At 43.1% G+C, this 16,096-nt stretch overlaps 1 protein-coding gene across 1 annotated transcript in view; it reads left to right on the top strand.

The window, feature by feature from the left end:
- Positions 1-350: 350 nt before the first annotated feature.
- Positions 351-16,096, top strand: part of LOC122939369 (collagen alpha-6(VI) chain-like) — an 86,027-nt gene continuing 70,281 nt past the window's right edge. Inside the window, exons 1-6 of the mRNA XM_044295435.1 lie at positions 351-506; positions 1,785-1,913; positions 3,926-3,988; positions 4,109-4,171; positions 8,735-8,797; positions 8,995-9,045. Of these exons, the coding sequence (XP_044151370.1) occupies positions 351-506; positions 1,785-1,913; positions 3,926-3,988; positions 4,109-4,171; positions 8,735-8,797; positions 8,995-9,045 (525 nt within the window). The remainder of the gene's footprint in view (positions 507-1,784; positions 1,914-3,925; positions 3,989-4,108; positions 4,172-8,734; positions 8,798-8,994; positions 9,046-16,096) is intronic.

Genomic DNA, 16,096 nt, shown 5'->3' with positions numbered 1-16,096 from the left:
ATTTAAGAACTGGTTTGTGCTTCTATACTGCGTCCGCTTATCGTGTCTATCAGAGCGAATCCCCACAATTGGTGGAAGATGCGGTCAATCGCAGTGAGCCTGGCGTAAAAGCCAAAATATTTTTGTTGCTTTTTTTCGGGCACTGTTGCATGTCCTGGATAAAGCCTGCTAAGTTGCAACCAGCATCACGGGACAAGATGGAGGAGATAATAAAGCAACTGGTTCAGGCCAACCTAAGGCCACAACAGACCATGGAGCAACAACAATAGTTGTATTCAGAGGACAAAAAGAGACACTAAGAAGCCTTACGTGTACAACAAGAAACAAACCAGCTGCTGCTGCAACAAGTGATGGCTTTAGAGAAGCCAGGGATGTCTCAGGGAGTCCACGATGCCTGGAAAGCAGTCCTCACAGCGATTCCCAAGATGGCACCAACAGATGACGTTGAAAACCTACCTGGCGGTGTTCGAGAAGGTGTCCGTGAGGGAGAGTCTACCCCGAGACCAGTGGGCTGAGGTCATCGATCCGTTCCTGGCATCCGGACCCCAACAGGTTTACTTCGATTTACCGGACGAGCAAGCAGCAGACTACTATAAGGTCAAGTGTGAGATCCTGTCAAGACTGGGGGTGTGTTGGTCTGGGAATGTGTTGGTCTGGGACCATTGGGTGTATCAATGAGAGTTTAACCCAGCTCAGCCAGCGAGACTCCAGTATTATAATTTGCTGCATCTCTTGCAAAAATGGCTACCGCCTGACGTTCTGAGTTCCACTGCCATGTTGGACCGTATTGTAGCTGACAAATTCTGAAGGGCATTGCCACCACCCCTCCTGAGCTGGCTTGGCCAGATATCTCCTACTAGTGCCCTGGAGATGGTGGACCTGGTCGAACGGTATGGGGCTACTGAGGAACTCCAGGGGGGAACTCTGGGGAAGGGCGTAATAAAACCCAGAAAATACCCGCACCAGACCCAGTGACCTGAGCTGAGAAAGACCGTAAGGGATGTGCCCTTTGGGGATCCAGACCCGATAATCTGCTGGCGGTGTCATGAGCCCGGCCATGTACTGGCTGACTGTCCCCACCTGATTGAGCCCATGGACACAAACTTTGGGTACCGACAGTCATTGCATGCCAGAAGGGTCGGTGCGTCAGAAACTCCAGAGGCTCTCAATAATAAACATTTGTGTCAAGTGGAGGTGGGAGTCACTTCCGTGGTGGCTCTGCTGGATTCAGGAAGTCTGGCGACCTTTGTGAGGGCTTCCCTCGTGCGACCAACTGAGTTTACGGGCTGGAAAGTCAGAGTGTTCAGCATACATGGAGATTTGAAAGAGTACCCCACTGCTTTGGTGTCCCTAAGCACGTCGGCAGGCGGATCCATGTTGGCAGGCGGATCCATGAGGTGGCCATAAACACGAGCATGCACTATGAATTGATATTAGGAAGAGACTTTCCGTTGTTCCCAGTCCTGTGGCAGGTTGTTGTACATACTGATCCCCGAGAGATCGGGAAAGCTTCAGTAGCGAAGCCTGGCCAAGTTGAGGTGTTAGAACACAGGAAACCAAAGGTGGACTTTTTGTGGCAGAACAGCCCGCCTGGTGTAAACTAACACCAATACTGCAAGGTGACTTTTTGCTTGAAAGTGACTTTTTGTTTTGTGAACTTGCTAATGTGGGAATAAACATGGAACATTTTGATTTAAGAACTGGTTTGTGCCTCTATACTGCGTCCGCTTATATATGCTCTCTGCTGCTGTGTGAGCAGGTAATATTTGGCTTTATCCATACAGTGGTCCCCCAAAATAAAGTTTACTGGTGGATCCTATGCAACCCAGTCCGACACCGAGTACACATATCTTGCAGGATCTCCTGTACTGAAAGGTGTAGCCAACTATGATTTTCAGATTGGTGAGAAAAAGGTATAGAGAATAACAGGCCCATTAGGAACTATGAATATGTTTTACATACTGTATATTGTGGGAGCATTCCTTTCGTATATGGCACCTCCACAGACTTGGTGTGATTATGACCTAAAACGTAAAGGTGTGTAAGGGTATATACACACGTCGCAGATTTTTTTTGCGGAAATTTCTATGACTGAAAATTAGCTACATTCCTATAAATAGAGTTATTTTGGAGACAAGCAATTCAATTTCTGCCACCATGATCAGGTAAACGTTGCAGTTGCAGATATTTATGTAACAAATCTGCCACATAGGAATTTACCCTAAGGTTAAAGGGCATCTGTCAGCAGATTTGTACCTATGAAACTAGGTGACCTGTTGCATGTGTGCTTGGCAGCTGAAGGCATCTGTGTTAATCCCATTTTCATATGTGCCGACATTGCTGAGAAAATGAAGTTTTAATAAATGCAAATGAGCCTCTAGGAGCAATGGGGGCATTGCCTTTACTCCTAGAGGCTCTGCTTTCTTTGCAACTGCTGTGCCCTCTACACTTTGATCGACAGGACGAGTCAGTGAAAAAGTCATCATGCCTTGGTGTGCCCATTGATCACCACGTGTAGGTAGGGTTTTGGCCGTGTGTTGCAGCCGAACCGTCTGTTCTTACCCTTCATGCACATGGTCATGTCTGTATTTTGGTCTGCAAACAAAGGACCCGCAAAATACAGATACCTTTTATGTGCATTGAGGACTGTCCTTAGTTTCAATATGTACTAGAAGAGGTCATGCTTTATAATTTGCAGAACAGCCATTTGGATCCGCAAAAAATATTGATGTGTGTATGACCCCATAGAAATGAATGGGTTGGTTTTTCATCCGCAAAAATGCAGATAGCACAAAAATAATAAATACCAAAGTGTGAAAGAGGTCGAAACTATGTAAGGCTACTTTCACACTAGCGTTCGATCGGATCCGTTCTGAACGGATCCGATCATAATAATGCAGACGGAGGCTCCGTTCAGAACGGATCCGTCTGCATTATATTGGCAAAAAAAAGCTAAGTGTGAAATTAGCCTGAGCGGATCCGTCCAGACTTTTACATTGAAAGTCAATGGGTGACGGATCCGCTTGAAGATTGAGCCATATTGTGGCATCTTCAAACGGATCCGTCCCCATTGACTTACATTGTAAGTCTGGACGGATCCGCACGCCTCCGCACGGCCAGGCGGACACCCGAACGCTGCAAGCAGCGTTCAGGTGTCCGCCTGCTGAGCGGAGCGGAGGCTGAACGCCGCCAGACTGATGCAGTCTGAGCGGATCCGCATCCATTCAGACTGCATCAGGGCTGGACGGAAGCGTTCGGGTCCGCTCGTGAGCCCCTTCAAACGGAGCTCACGAGGGGACAGCCGAACGCTAGTGTGAAACTAGCCTAAGCTGGCTCACCAGTTTACAGGAATTTATCCTAAATGTATGTCTGGTCAATGTCAGTCAGTTTGAATACCCTTTATTTTAAATTACAGCTCAGAAAATACTTTAAGCCTGCCAAAAATAATAATTTGAGAGTTTTAGCCATCACGCATTTCATTTTTTGCAATGCACTTACAATAAATATTTTATCTTATCTGTTGATAGGCTATATTGTAAGCTTGTTTTCTATATTAAAAGGAATTCATATAGTATACAGTAGCAATTAATATTTTTACTTTCAATTAGTTGATTAAATCATACATAAAATGTATTTGTATAAATGTAATCTTACACCAGAAAATCAACATAATCTAATAACCAGATCAAATAATAACCTGTAAAGAAAAGGGGCTCAAATATCTCCAATAGGAAACATATAAACTCATAAACTACAGAAAATGCTTACTTCAAGTTCTTGTTTTAATGGTGGTTCTGCATGTTAGGATCCAATTGTTTCCCAAATTGTTTCTAAATATCACCTCAAAAAAATACTACATATTAAAATCTGGTATTCAGGGATATATGTATAGATATGTAGTAAAATCAGTTTACTGTCCCTATAGGGAGGTGAAGGTATTCCAGGAATTCATGGAGACAAGGGAAGAAATGGTCCAGATGGCATTCCGGTATAGTCTGATATAATGCATGTTTTTAAATTCCATTAAATTTTGAGAAAAATTATATATATATATATATATATATATATATATATATATTGTAATTTGCATGTGTCCTCTTTTACACAGGGTCCCTTTGGTATTCCAGGAGGTAAGGGAGAGCCGGGCAACCCTGGACAAAAAGGAAAGAAGGTTTGTAAAATATTATTTTGGTAAAACATTGCATTCTATTTATATGCAAAAAGTTATTATAAATATTAATTATAATATTTGAGTAGAAATTTCCTAACATCATACACCCGGAGAAACAATTCATTTTCCACCCTTCAGTACAGTATTCAACCATCTCCCTATCCAAGCCTTTATTATATTTTAATGCAATGTATTCAGTTATTTTTATTTCAATATTGTTTTCATGGTTGTCTATTTAAGTTTTTTTTATGGGGAAATATGTGAAACAGAAATTGTTAGTGTTTAACCTTTACATAAGAAGTTGCCAATTGTTCTCATAGTAGCTAAATCCTTGGATCTATGCAGGGGTAAACAACTGAGGGTTCCTGAGCAATAACAGCTGGCCCCTGGCCCACCCATAATAGCATAATCTTCTTCAAATTACAACCATAAATATTTTCAGCTAGTTCAGGGAAAAGAGTCACAATTCCCGCTGTCCTTTTGTGATTAAAAGGTAAATAATTGTTTCATTGGTGATCTAGGGTTTATTAGGGGTTACTTTCTAATATGTTTGCGGTGGAGGTTTTTGGTAAGGATGTGTTCCGAATATCCTCAATGCCAATAACCTTGTGGTCTTAGTTGGGGAAAGGGTTAATGATTGCAACTCTAGTGGTCTACAATGGCAACTGGGTTAATGGTAACATTTTAGAGAATGTCAGCAACTAGTTTGTTCTAGGACAGTGAAGAGATTGAATGCTTACAGTCCTGGTTGTCCAGTGGAGTGAAGTACTGTTGTAGTTTTTTTTGGGGGGGAATAAATATTTTTTAGCAAGCGCCTTCAACCTGCCACCTGAAACAGAAAATACATACTTACCTGCTCTATGCCACACTGGTCATCCCTTCTGGCACTGCTGTCTCCAACTTCTGGTCCCTGCACTGTTTTCTTCCAGTGGTGCATGACTGGCTTCAGTGTTGATGTGCTGCTTGTGGTTAGATGACCACTGAAGCCAGTCATTGGCTGGAGTGATGCATAGAGCCATGTCCATGCACCCCATGAAGAAAACAGTACGGAAACCAGAAGAAGGAGACAGCAGAGGCAGCACAAACGCAGCAGCATGGAGCACGTAACTATGTTTCAGGGGGCTGGCTGTGGGCACTTGCTAAAAAAAAATCATTATTCCCAATAAACCCCTTTAAAGTGTTACTGTAATTTCAGATTATTTTTAAATCTCTTAGGACATACTGCCCTCCAAGAGCCATAATTATTTTTGTCTTCTGTTCTGTTTTAATGGCACTGTTTATTTTAGGCTACTTTCGCACTCACGTTTTGGGCGGATCCGTAGTGGATCTGCAAAAAACGGATCTGTTACAATAATACAACCGCATGCATCCGTCATGAACGGATCCGTTTGCATTATCTGTAACATAGCCAAGACGGATCCATCTAAAGTCAATGGGAGATGGATCCGTTTTCTATTGTGTCAGAGACAACAGATCCGTCCCCATTGACTTACATTGTGTGCCAGGACGTTTGGCTCAGTTTCCTCAAGCGGGCAGCAAAACGCTGCAGGCAGCATTTTGGTGTCCACCTCCAGAGCGGAATGGAGACTGATCGGAGGCAAACTGATGCATTCTGACCTGTCCTTTTCCATTCAGAATGCATTAGGGTAAAACTGATCCGTTTTGGACCGCTTGTGGGAGCCCATGACGGATCTCACAAACGGAAAGCCAAAACGCCATTGTGAAAGTAGCCTTACCATAGTTTCTATTGGAAAATAGGAAAATAAAATCTTTGTGCAATTAAATTTGTGCAATTTAGTTTTTACACTATTCACTGTGCTCTAAAATTGACATTGAGGACCTTATTCTGTGGGTCAGTATGGTTATGGCGATACCAAATTTATGTGATTCTGACACTTTGCCTGAGAAACTATGCCTCTTGCATGTCGTTTCAGGCAGGTACAGTAACCATGACAGGCTTGTGAACCTTCCCAAGGCCCCAGACTGTCATGGCAACTGATTGGAGACTGGTGATTTTGCCACTGGAGCTCCTTTTCCTAACTCCACAGATGTCATAATCAATATTGACCATGCCATCTGATTGGTTAAATGAATGGAACTGTAGTCATCACTGATCCCTGACCTTGTGGCCAGGTACTGGCAACTGCCTCGTATGGAGTGGGTACAGCGAGTGAGCCTACTCCATACTCCTTACATAGCACCACAACTTAAAATGCTCTACTGAGCACTGAAGATGCCTCTGTGTAACATACAGAGGCTTCCAGCCTACCTCTTGTCACTACCCCAGTTACTAACTATGTACTTGTGCCCCAGCTATTAATGCCCATCATCCTACCTATCTGACTTACATACAGTCAGATCCATAAATATTGGGACATCAACACAATTCTAATATTTTTGGCTCTATACACCACCGCAATGGATTTGAAATGAAACAAACAAGATGTGCTTTAACTGCAGACTGTCAGCTTTAATTTGAGGGTATTTACATCCAAATCAGGTGAACAGTGTAGGAATTACAACAGTTTGCATATGTGCCTCCCACTTGTTAAGGAACTAAAAGTAATGGGACAATTGGCTTCTCAGATGTTCCATGGCCAGATGTGTGTCATTCCCTCATTATCCCAATTACAATGGGCAGATAAAAGGTCCAGAGTTCATTTCAAGTGTGCTATTTGCATTTGGAATCTGTTGCTGTCAACTCTCAAGATGAGATCCAAAGAGCTGTCACTATCAGTGAAGCAAGCCATTATTAGGCTGAAAAAAAACAAAACAAACCCATCAGAGAGATAGCAAATACATTAGGTGTGGCCAAAACAACTGTTTGGAACATTCTTAAAAAGAAGGAACGCGCCGGTGAGCTCAGTAACACCAAAAGACCCGGAAGACCATGGAAAACAACTGTGGTGGATGACTGAAGAATTCTTTCCCTGGTGAAGAAAATACCCTTCACAACGGTTGGCCAGATCAAGAACATTCTCCAGGAGGTAGGTGTATGTGTGTCAAAGTCAACAATCAAGAGAAGACTTCACCAGAGTGAATACAGAGAGTTCACCACAAGATGTAAACCATTGGTGAGCCTCAAAAACAGGAAGGCCAGATTATAGTTTGCCAAACAAGATCTAAAAAAGCCTTCACAGTTCTGGAACAACATCCTATGGACAGGTGAGACCAAGATCAACTTGCACCAGAGTGATGGGAAGAGAAGAGTATGAAGAAGGAAAGGAACTGCTCATGATCCTAAGCATAACACCTCATCAGTGAAGCATGGTGGTGGTAGTGTCATGGCATGGGCATGTATGGCTGCCAATGGAGCTGGTTTTCTTGTATTTATTGATGATGGGACTGCTGACAAAAGCAGGTGTTTCGGGCAATATTATCCTCTCATATTCAGTCAAAGAACTCATTGGACGGCACTTCACAGTGCAGATGGACAATGACCCAAAGCATACTGCAAAAGCAACCTAAGAGTTTTTTTAAGGGAAAGAAGTGAAATGTTATGCAATGGCCAAGTCAATCACCTGACCTGAATCAGATTGAGCATGTATTTCACTTGCTGAAGACAAAACTGAAGGGAAAATGCCCCAAGAACAAGCAGGAACTGAAGACAGTTGCAGTAGAGGCCTGGCAGAGCATCACCAGGGATGAAACCCAGCGTCTGGTGATGTTTATGCGTACCAGACTTCAGGCTGTAATTCACTGCAAATAATTTGCAACCAAGTATTAAAAAGTGAAAGTTTGATTTATGATTGTTATTCTGTCCCATTACTTTTGGTCCCTTAACAAGTGGGAGGCACATATGCAAACTGTAGTAATTCCTGCACCGTTCACCTGATTTGGATGTAAATACCCTCAAATTAAAGCTGACAGTCTGCAGTTAAAGCATATCTTGTTAGTTTCTATTCAAATCCATTATGGTGGTGTATAGAGGCAAAAATATTAGAATTATGTTGATGTCCCAATATTTATGGACCTGAATGTAGGTGTTTTCAGCACTCAGAAGAACTTAAGAACCTTTAACAACACTCAGTTAGAGCTTTGCTATGAAAGACTCTTTAAACCCTGTTTTCTAGTACAAAGAAACATCTTTCCCTAATAAAATATATAACAAAAATGGTTTATATCCCTGTCCTTATACAATACTAAAAATAAACTGAAACATCAGTTGCTCTTTAAGTTTTTTAGCAACATATATACAAAAAATGAAGATAAGAACTATTTTGCCATGGGCCCCTCCTATTCTAAAGAAAAAAAAATCTAATAAGGTTAAACGAGATGAAAAATATGCCAAAAATATCTAATGTTAGGGACATTGTTTAAATAAAACCTTTTTTTAATCATTTATTAACATTATTATAGTTGCTGATTATTTATACAATTTTATTAGTTTTGCATGTTAAATGTCCCATTCAGTTAGTACACCATGTGAAGATGAAGCAATGGCATATTGGCATACACACACAGACATTAAATAGACCGTATTAACAACTTATAGTATCATGCTAATGAAAGCTATGTGCATAACATATAAAGGAAGAAACATTTTGTTCTGTTCTTTGGCAGGGTGAACCTGGAGAACAAGGAGAAAAAGGAGACTTTGGGGGAAAAGGACTCAGAGGCGTTGAGGTACCGTGGCAGTTGAGACACAAGTTTTGGAGAGGTTCCACTGTACTATATTACAAACTGGTATAAGAAACTTTCTGCTCCATTTAGGCTTCCACCAAACAATCATAATTAGTTCAATGCAGAAAGGATATTATTTTAAATACACTTCCAATAGTGTACAACTCCTATAATACTTCTATATAATTATATTTTGATAGGGTGAAAAAGGTCTAGATGACTACGGAGCACCTGGCGAAAAAGGAGACAAGGTGAGTTTGTTGCCCATGCATGATACATACTAAAAAAATTACTTATATGAGATTTCAGCCAGGAGTTTTTCTATGACTTCCAGCAACGTTTGCAAAACTGGTTTTGTTTTAACTGTGGTAATATGATTTTCAGCTATATTTAGATAGAAGTATGCATTGTTAGTTGGCCTACGTTAGAGTACAGAGGACTCCATTATAGGGTAGACTTGCTTTGTGTGACTAGATAACATAAATATATGTAGCCAGTTGATTTTCCGTTTTGTTGGTGTTATTTTTGAGATCAAGAATAGCGCCACAATTGTAGCTATTCTTACTGGTAAAATGATGGAAAGCGGGAAGACCCTGATGGATCTTATTAAAGGGCTTCTGTCACCCCACTAAACTCTTTTTTTTTTTTTTTTTATACTTATAATCCCTATCCTGCAATATAGCTATACATTATGTTATTAATCATTTTCGTTCTGTAGATATGTCAAAAAACGTACTTTTATAATATGCTAATTACCTGTCTACCAGCAAGTAGGGCGGCTACTTGCTGGTAGCAGCCGCAAAAAAACGCCCCCTCCTCCTGTTGATTGACAGGGCCTGCCGCGATCTCCTCCTCTGGCTGGCCCTGTCAGCATTTCAAAAATCGCGCGCCTGTGTTGATTCGGCACAGGCGCTCTGAGATAAGGAGGCTCGCCTCCTCAGCACTCCCTCAGTGCGCCTGCGCCGATGACGTCTTCTCTTTCGGTGACGTCATCGGCGCAGGCACACTGAGGGAGTGCTGAGGAGGCGAGCCTCCTTATCTTAGAGCGCCTGCGCCGAGTCAACACAGGCGCACAATTTTTTAAATGCTACAGGGCCAGCTGGAGGAGGAGATCGCGGCTGGCCCTGTCAATCAACAGGAGGAGGGGGTGGTTTTTTGCGGCTGCTACCAGCAAGTAGCTGCCCTATTTCCTGGTAGACAGGTAATTAGCATATTATAAAAGTAAGTTTTTTGACATATCTACAGAACGAAAATGATTAATAACATAATGTATAGCTATATCGCAGGATAGGGATTATAAGCGGATTTATTTTGTAAACTGGGAATCATAAAACGTAACATTTACTAAGTCATTTAAAATAGTGATTACCACTGGGTGAGAGACAATTACATTTACCTCCACTATTGTAAATCAAATTAGTGAAAAAAGGGTGGGTCTTACCACGTCTTTGCAACATCCACAACCTATGGTGGAAGGTCCTGGCAGTTGGTGATACCTGGAACCAGCGTGACCAGGGTGCTTGTGTTAGGGTTGGCACTTAAACAGCTCCTACTATGCCCTATTATGGCTTTCCTACCTCAATGAAGGTTAGGGGCTGTTCTTATTGCCTGCCTAGCACACATGGAGCACCCGCCCCAACAGGGGCGACCCCACACCGAACCTTTCCCTCAGTATGGGTCTAGTATTCTGTATAGCCCTAATTACAAAGCCCTACATGCCATGTTTCTGTCTTGCTTTCCAGACATCATCAGGGGACTTCACACATGTATTCAAGGGCAACTAAAATCAAAATCACAAACATACACTAAGTACAGGTCACACATATTTCTGAGTACCAAACATAGAGTAACTTTTTAGCAAACTCAGATTACTTACTGAAAGATCAAGGTCGTTTTCACCTCGTACCTTTACTCAGGATGGGTGAGCACTCAATAGTTGTTGTCCCCCTCCTTATATTCCCCACCCCCCAGTGGGTGTACGCCCCCCTGATTACCTGCCTCACCTGTCCGCGTCCTCAGAGGTGCATGTTACTGCATGTAGAAAGCACGCCGCTCGCGTGCGTTCCACCGGACTGGAAGCTGGAATCACATGGTGCGGGCTAACCGGAAGTGAGGTAAGGACCTGCGTCTGAGCGTCACTAGTTACATAGCAACCTCCAGGCTCATATCTGCACGGCCCGATCATACAGCAAATGATAACTTGCCTGTTTTTTATATATGCACAATCGCAACTAGGATTTCAATTGGCAGGACAGCCGAGCCCATGCCACGATCCTCAACATGACAGCTGCCGGCTGGGTCATGGAGACAAATACATTTACTTCATTATATAGTATAATGTCCATATTCCATCCAATTAACTATTCATTTTTCGGACCAAATCAACCATCAAATCTCACATGCTCATCACATCAGATGAGCAAATGTGAGTTTAAGGGAGGTTTGGCCAGATTGTTACACTACTGTTAGTTCCACTTTTGAATGATGGGATCCTACTACAGCTTGTTCCAAATGGGCAATAATCATATGAAACAACAGTAATTCTGTTGTTCATTCAGGCCGGACGGGTGGACTGTCTTAAGATAGAAGATCCACTTCGCTTCGCATTGAAGGATCCTCTTATTAAAGTCGCTCCGTCTCATTCCTGGCTTGATCTTTTCAATCCCCATGAAGGAGAGGCAATCCGGCCTACCGTCATGTTCGGTGTTCACATGTCGTGCCACCGATGTGTCTCTGCCATTTTTTATATCACTCACATGCTCTCCTATCCTTCTCCTCAATTCCCTACCTGTCTTACCGACGTATTCTTTTCCGCAGTCACATGTGATTTTGTATACTAATCCCATGCTTCTGCAGTTAATGATGTCCTTGACTATGTATGTTTTGCCGGTGTTGTTGCTCCTAAATGACTTTGCCTTGGTCATAAAGGGGCACACCACGCATCTACCACATTTGAAGTTGCCACTAATGCCTCTCTCAAGCCATGTTTTTTTTTTTTTTTTGGGAGGCACTGGTGTATAGTGGCTATGTACCATCATGTCACGGATGCTTCTGCCACGTCTATAAGTGATGCTGGGGTGCCCCTTTACGACCTTACAAATGTCAGGGTCCATTTGAAGCACATGCCAATGTTTCGATATAATATCTCTGATTGCAGAGGAACAACCGTTGTATGTGCTAATGAGACGGATCTCCCTGTTTTCATTGGAACCCATATTCGTGGGGGTATCCCCTTGTCGGGCAAGTAAAGACACTCTGTCCTTATTGAGGGCCATCTGTTACGCTGGCGTCAGTACACCTGCTGGATATCCACGATCTAAAAATCGAGTTTTCCAGGTCATCGCCTTGTTTAATAAAGTCCGACCGCCTGGAGCAATTCCTCCTCAGTCGCAAGTACTGGCCTCTCGGTATTCCCTTTCTGAGGGGGTACGGATGGCTACTTTCCCATCTCTGGAGGGAATTCGTAGAGGTCGGCTTACGATATATGGATGTCTCCAGACAAATCATGTGGTTTATGCTGACACAGATGTCTAAAAAGAGGAGTTTCGATGGATCACATTCTGATGTGAAATGGAGGCCTATCTCGTTTTGGTTTAGTTGTTGAACCCAAACAGAGAAGGTCTCCATACTCCCCTTCCAGATGACAAAGACGTCATCTATAAAGCGCGCCCACTTTTGAGCGCACTGTAACTCGATTGTAGATTCATCTCTGAATACTATAGTATTTTCCCACCAGCCCAGGAACAAATTGGCATACGATGGAGCACAAGGACTCCCCATCGCCGTGCCCCTGAGCTGGTGGAAAAAACGCCCATTGAATAGAAAGTAATTCCTTTTCAATGAAAACTCCAGCAGTTCTAGTACAAAGGCATTGTGTGCCTTAAAGTGTCTCCCCCTTGAGGACAGAAAATATGATACTGCATACAAATCCCATTTGTGTGGGATAGATGAGTATAGGGCTTCCACATCTACACTCCCCAGTATGCAGCCCTTATCAAGATGGATATCCTCTATCTGTCTAAGGAGGTCCCCAGTATCTTTTACATGAGATGATAGGTAAAGAACAAAAGGTGCCAAGATTTTGTCTATGTACACTCCTAGGTTTTGGCTCAGGCTATCAATGCCTGATACAATCGGGCGCCCTTTCAAGGGCTCATAGCCTTTGTGTACCTTTGGAAGGCTGTAGAATGTGGCGATTTGGGGACACTCGGGATACAGGAAATCCAACTCCTCCTGACTGATTAGTTTGGCAAGTTTTGCCCTATCTAGAATACATTTTAGCTCTTTTTTAAAAACAGGGGTCGGGTCGCTCTGTAGAATTTCGTAACAATCCCGTGAAGCTAGTAGGTTCTCACACTTTGCTTCATAATTCTTTGTACTCAGGAAGACTGTGTTCCCACCTTTGTCTGATGGCTTAATGACAATGCTTTTATTCTTAGACAAGTCATCCAGTGCACACAGTTCATCCTGAGTACAATTTTGGGGTGCTGAATACAAGTGGGTAGTCTCCAGGTCAGTGCTGACCAGTTTTAGGAATACGTCCACACAATTCGTCTCGCCTATAGGGGGTGCCCTCTTACTCTTTTTTTTATAGATAGGGCAAAAACAGGGAGATCCGTCTCATTAGCACATACAACGGTTGTTCCTCTGCAATCAGAGATATTATATCGAAACATTGGCATGTGCTTCAAATGGACCCTGACATTTGTAAGGTCGTAAAGGGGCACCCCAGCATCACTTATAGACGTGGCAGAAGCATCCGTTACATGATGGTACATAGCCACTATACACCAGTGCCTCCCAAAAAAAAAAAAAAACATGGCTTGAGAGAGGCATTAGTGGCAACTTCAAATGTGGTAGATGCGTGGTGTGCCCCTTTATGACCAAGGAAAAGTCATTTAGGAGCAACAACACCGGCAAAACATACATAGTCAAGGACATCATTAACTGCAGAAGCATGGGATTAGTATACAAAATCACATGTGACTGCGGAAAAGAATACGTCGGTAAGACAGGTAGGGAATTGAGGAGAAGGATAGGAGAGCATGTGAGTGATATAAAAAATGGCAGAGACACATCGGTGGCATGACATGTGAACACCGAACATGACGGTAGGCCGGATTGCCTCTCCTTCATGGGGATTGAAAAGATCAAGCCAGGAATGAGACGGGGCGACTTTAATAAGAGGATCCTTCAATGCGAAGCGAAGTGGATCTTCTATCTTAAGACGGTCCACCCGTCCGGCCTGAATGAACAACAGAATTACTGTTGTTTCATATGATCATTGCCCATTTGGAACAAGCTGTAGTAGGATCCCATCATTCAAAAGTGGAACTAACAGTAGTGTAACAATCTGGCCAAACCTCCCTTAAACTCACATTTGCTCATCTGATGTGATGAGCATGTGAGATTTGATGGTTGATTTGGTCCGAAAAATGAATAGTTAATTGGATGGAATATGGACATTATACTATATAATGAAGTAAATGTATTTGTCTCCATGACCCAGCCGGCAGATGTCATGTTGAGGATCGCGGCGTGGGCTCGGCTGTCCTGCCAATTGAAATCCTAATTGCGATTGTGCATATATAAAAAGCAGGCAAGTTATCATTTGCTGTATGATCGGGCCGTGCAGATATGAGCCTGGAGGTTGCTATGTAACTAGTGACGCTCAGACGCAGGTCCTTACCTCACTTCCGGTTAGCCTGCACCATGTGATTCCAGCTTCCGGTCCGGTGGAACGCACGCGAGCGGCGTGCTTTCTACATGCAGTAACATGCACCTCTGAGGACGCGGACAGGTGAGGCAGGTAATCAGGGGGGCGTACACCCACTGGGGGGTGGGGAATATAAGGAGGGGGACAACAACTATTGAGTGCTCACCCAAATCACCGTTGTTTGAGGTGAGACACAGACTGACATGGGACACTTCCCATGATACAGCATGGATAAGAACTACCCACTATCCTGAGTAAAGGTACGAGGCGAAAACGACCTTGATCTTTCAGTAAGTAATCTGAGTTTGCTAAAAAGTTACTCTATGTTTGGTACTCAGAAATATGTGTGACCTGTACTTAGTGTATGTTTGTGATTTTGATTTTAGTTGCCCTTGAATACATGTGTGAAGTCCCTTGATGATGTCTGGAAAGCAAGACAGAAACATGGCATGTAGGGCTTTGTAATTAGGGCTATACAGAATACTAGACCCATACTGAGGGAAAGGTTCGGTGTGGGGTCGCCCCTGTTGGGGCGGGTGCTCCATGTGTGCTAGGCAGGCAATAAGAACAGCCCCTAACCTTCATTGAGGTAGGAAAGCCATAATAGGGCATAGTAGGAGCTGTTTAAGTGCCAACCCTAACACAAGCACCCTGGTCACGCTGATTCCAGATATTACCAACTACCAGGACCTTCCTCCATAGGTTGTGGATCTTGCAAAGACGTGGTAAGACCCACCCTTTTTTCACTAATTTGATTTACAATAGTGGAGGTAAACGTAATTGTCTCTCACCCAGTGGTAATCACTATTTTAAATGACTTAGTAAATGTTACGTTTTATGATTCCCAGTTTACAAAATAAATCTGTTATATTTGGGTGTAACCAGATATCACTACACATCCATCATAGTGTGGCGGTATAATTAATATTATTTCAATAGGGATTATAACTGGCCAAAAAAAAATATGAGTTTAGTGGAGTGACAGAAGCCCTTTAAGGGCTTGTTCACACGACCGTGGGAAGCCCGTGCCCATGCTGTGCACCGCAAATTTCAGTCCGCAATGCACGGGCACTGACTGTGGCCCAGTAGCATGGGGATCGAGAACCCATTCGCCTGAATAGGTCCTTGATCCGTCTTTTCCGCAGAAAGATAGAGCATATTCTAGCTTTTTGCATTGCGGAGGCATGGAACAGAACCCCAGGAAGCACTCCGTAGTGCTTCCGTAGTGTTCCGTTCTGTGCTTCCGTTCCGCATCTCCAGATTTGCGGACCCATTGAAGTCAATGGGTCTGCATCTGTGATGCAGAATGCACACGGAACGGTGCCCGTGTATTGCGGATCCGAAAATGCGGGCTGCAATACGGCAACGGGCAGCACACATTCGTGTGAATGAGCCCTAAAGTTGATGGGGTTTATCAGTGATTGGATTAGTCAGGAGATGGATTAGCCACAGCTCCATGGTTAGTTATCTGCTGTAGCTGAACTAAGTGTGGTTTGTCTATAAATGTTTCTGATTCCCATTTTAAAAAAAAGATTGTGCACTGTTTTAATTTTTGAAACTGAGACTAAATAGGATTATTTTATTAA

Source organism: Bufo gargarizans, chromosome 5, assembly GCF_014858855.1.
Source record: "Bufo gargarizans isolate SCDJY-AF-19 chromosome 5, ASM1485885v1, whole genome shotgun sequence".
NCBI classification, from domain to species: Eukaryota; Metazoa; Chordata; class Amphibia; order Anura; family Bufonidae; genus Bufo; species Bufo gargarizans.
Note: the sequence above shows the minus strand (reverse complement) of the source record. Positions and strands in the feature narration are given on the sequence as shown.